The sequence below is a fragment of the Charadrius vociferus genome, unplaced genomic scaffold (genome assembly GCF_000708025.1).
Source record: "Charadrius vociferus isolate BGI_N301 unplaced genomic scaffold, ASM70802v2 scaffold310, whole genome shotgun sequence".
Taxonomy (NCBI): Eukaryota; Metazoa; Chordata; class Aves; order Charadriiformes; family Charadriidae; genus Charadrius; species Charadrius vociferus.
In genome coordinates, this window is record NW_009646409.1 from 38,697 (window position 1) to 40,784 (window position 2,088).

Consider the following 2,088-nt stretch of genomic DNA (forward strand, 5'->3'; position numbering starts at 1 on the left):
GGCACCTCCCTTCATTTAGGTCTCAAAACCAAGAGAGACCTCTACTTCAGTCTCTTCTCCTCCTCCTCCTTCTCCTCCAGGCATTTTGGCCACAAAACGCAGTTGGCATTGGTGAACCCTCAGCCTTGCTGGGGCCGTTGGTGTCGCCTCGGTCCCTCAATCACAGCAGTCTCCTCACCAGCAGGTTTCTTAGCCCTGCTGGGAATCCACAATGGAGTCCCTGGACAAAGTGGGGTGATGCCTTCCTCACCATCACCAACCTCCCACCCAGCAGGCTGAAGTTGTTCTTCAGGTTTTCAAGCATCTCCATGGTCTCACCTTACCCTACATCTGCAGTCTTGGGTCCAACCATCTCCTGCAGCTACTCAAACCACATCCTCTCTCCTGCACTGGCAGTGGCACAGCTGGGGGAGCTCATTCCCTGAGCCTGCCTACCTCCAGACCACCTCGTCCTCGTAGCTCACCTTAAAAACCTTCCTCTGCCTCTTCAGACCAACTGCCTATGAAGCTGCTTTGGACGCCTTCTTTGAAGATCGCTATACAATAAATTGTATCACACAATTATGGTTACGAAATGCTCACACAAGCAATTGACAGCAAAGACCCATCTCCCGGCCTGCTCCGAAGCCCGCTGAAGGAACGGCCCAGCGGCTTTTGGCTCAGGACCTCAGAAATGGATGAAGAGGGGACTGCCCAACACTCCACGCGCAGGTCTGGGAGCCAGGGACGAGCGAGCCTCAAGTTCTCGCTCTGACAATGAAATCCTCAGTGGTTTTGGGCAAGCGGCACAAAGCACGTCCTCCCCGGTTCCACCTCGAAGATGAGGCAAAGCTGTCTTCCTCCAGAGGAGGAAGAGGAGGGCTGACTCCCTCAGGAAGGGAGAGGGCAGGGAAGGGAAGCTACTTTCAACCCCGAGAAAGCCGATCTGTGAGCTGGAAGCGCATAGCCACCTCAGCAATGAGAAGCAGAAAAAGGAGGAGAGCGACTCGGAGGAAAGGAGAGATGGAGGCGCCGGCAGCCCACGTCCTCGCTGCCCCCCCGCCGCGCGAGGCCCGCACTCACCGGAGGGGCACTGTAACTGGCGTGAGGGTTGTTCTGGATTTCCCACAATCCCTCGTTGAAGCCTTTTCTCTTGTTTGGTTTCCCATATTTGTCTTTATATTTTTCATAAGGGAAGAGATCTTTAGGGCCCAAGAAGGCGCTGGAGAGAAATAAAGCAGAGGTGAGCTCGGAGCAGAGGCAGCGGGGCAAAGCCCGGAGAGGGGAGCGAGGCAGCGCTTACGTCTCGTGGGTGCCGAAGAAGAAGATGGGGTACTTGTTCGGTGGGGGTTTCACAGCGCCGTCCGCGATGTCATCGATCTGAAAGGAAACCCAAAGCAGGAGGTGGTCAGAGAGAGCAGCTTGAGCATGTCCTCTGCGAGGCACGTCAGCCCTGGCTAGCAGCGTCGGCCTCCGGCACCCGCACCCGCTTGGAGGCAAGCATGGCAAGAAAGCACCCGGACGGGGACCTTGCTACGCACGAGAGTCCCGCTGCGGCGTCAGAGCCCGGCGGGATCTCTAGAAGAGTAACAGAAGGGATCCGGCACGGATGCTCTACGGCTAGAGCTCGGCGCGAGGTCGTCTCTCCACCGCGGGGCTCAACACCCAGGGAAACGCGGGCCTTGTGCTACTCCCCAGAGATCCATCGCACGAGCCGCCTCGGGGGGGGATGCCCGAGGGAAGCCCCCTCCAGCGCAGGGTGAGGGGGCGATTGCTCCGATGGGGCGACCTGCTGGTCCTTCCTGGCTGGAGACCGGCCGCAGGAAAAGCCCCGCGGCCAGCGGGACGCGTGGGCCACCCCGTCTTCTTCCCACGGGCCGGCTCCAGCGCCCGTCTGTCTGCTCCACGTGGTCTGGGCTGCAGGCAGAGCCGCAGGCGGGGGCCTCGGGGTGCGCAGGGGCTGCCCTGCGTGCTGGGGAGGTCTTCGGAGCAAGGGGGAGCCTTCCCCAAAAAAGCAAGCGAGCTAAAGCAGGAGGGGCTGCAGATGCCGTCAGCGCGAGGGCTCTCCTGGAAGGACCGAGTCCTCTCGGCGCCAGGGCAGCCACAACA

At 60.0% G+C, this 2,088-nt stretch overlaps 1 protein-coding gene across 1 annotated transcript in view; it reads right to left on the reverse strand.

Annotated features, from left to right (window-relative positions):
* LOC104295847 (hepatoma-derived growth factor-related protein 2) overlaps window positions 1-2,088 on the reverse strand; it is a 16,493-nt gene that overhangs the window by 12,380 nt on the left and 2,025 nt on the right. The window contains exons 2-4 of the mRNA XM_009895645.1: window positions 1,466-1,557; window positions 1,283-1,359; window positions 1,063-1,201 (exon numbers count right to left, since the gene is read on the reverse strand). Of these exons, the coding sequence (XP_009893947.1) occupies window positions 1,063-1,201; window positions 1,283-1,359; window positions 1,466-1,557 (308 nt within the window). The remainder of the gene's footprint in view (window positions 1-1,062; window positions 1,202-1,282; window positions 1,360-1,465; window positions 1,558-2,088) is intronic.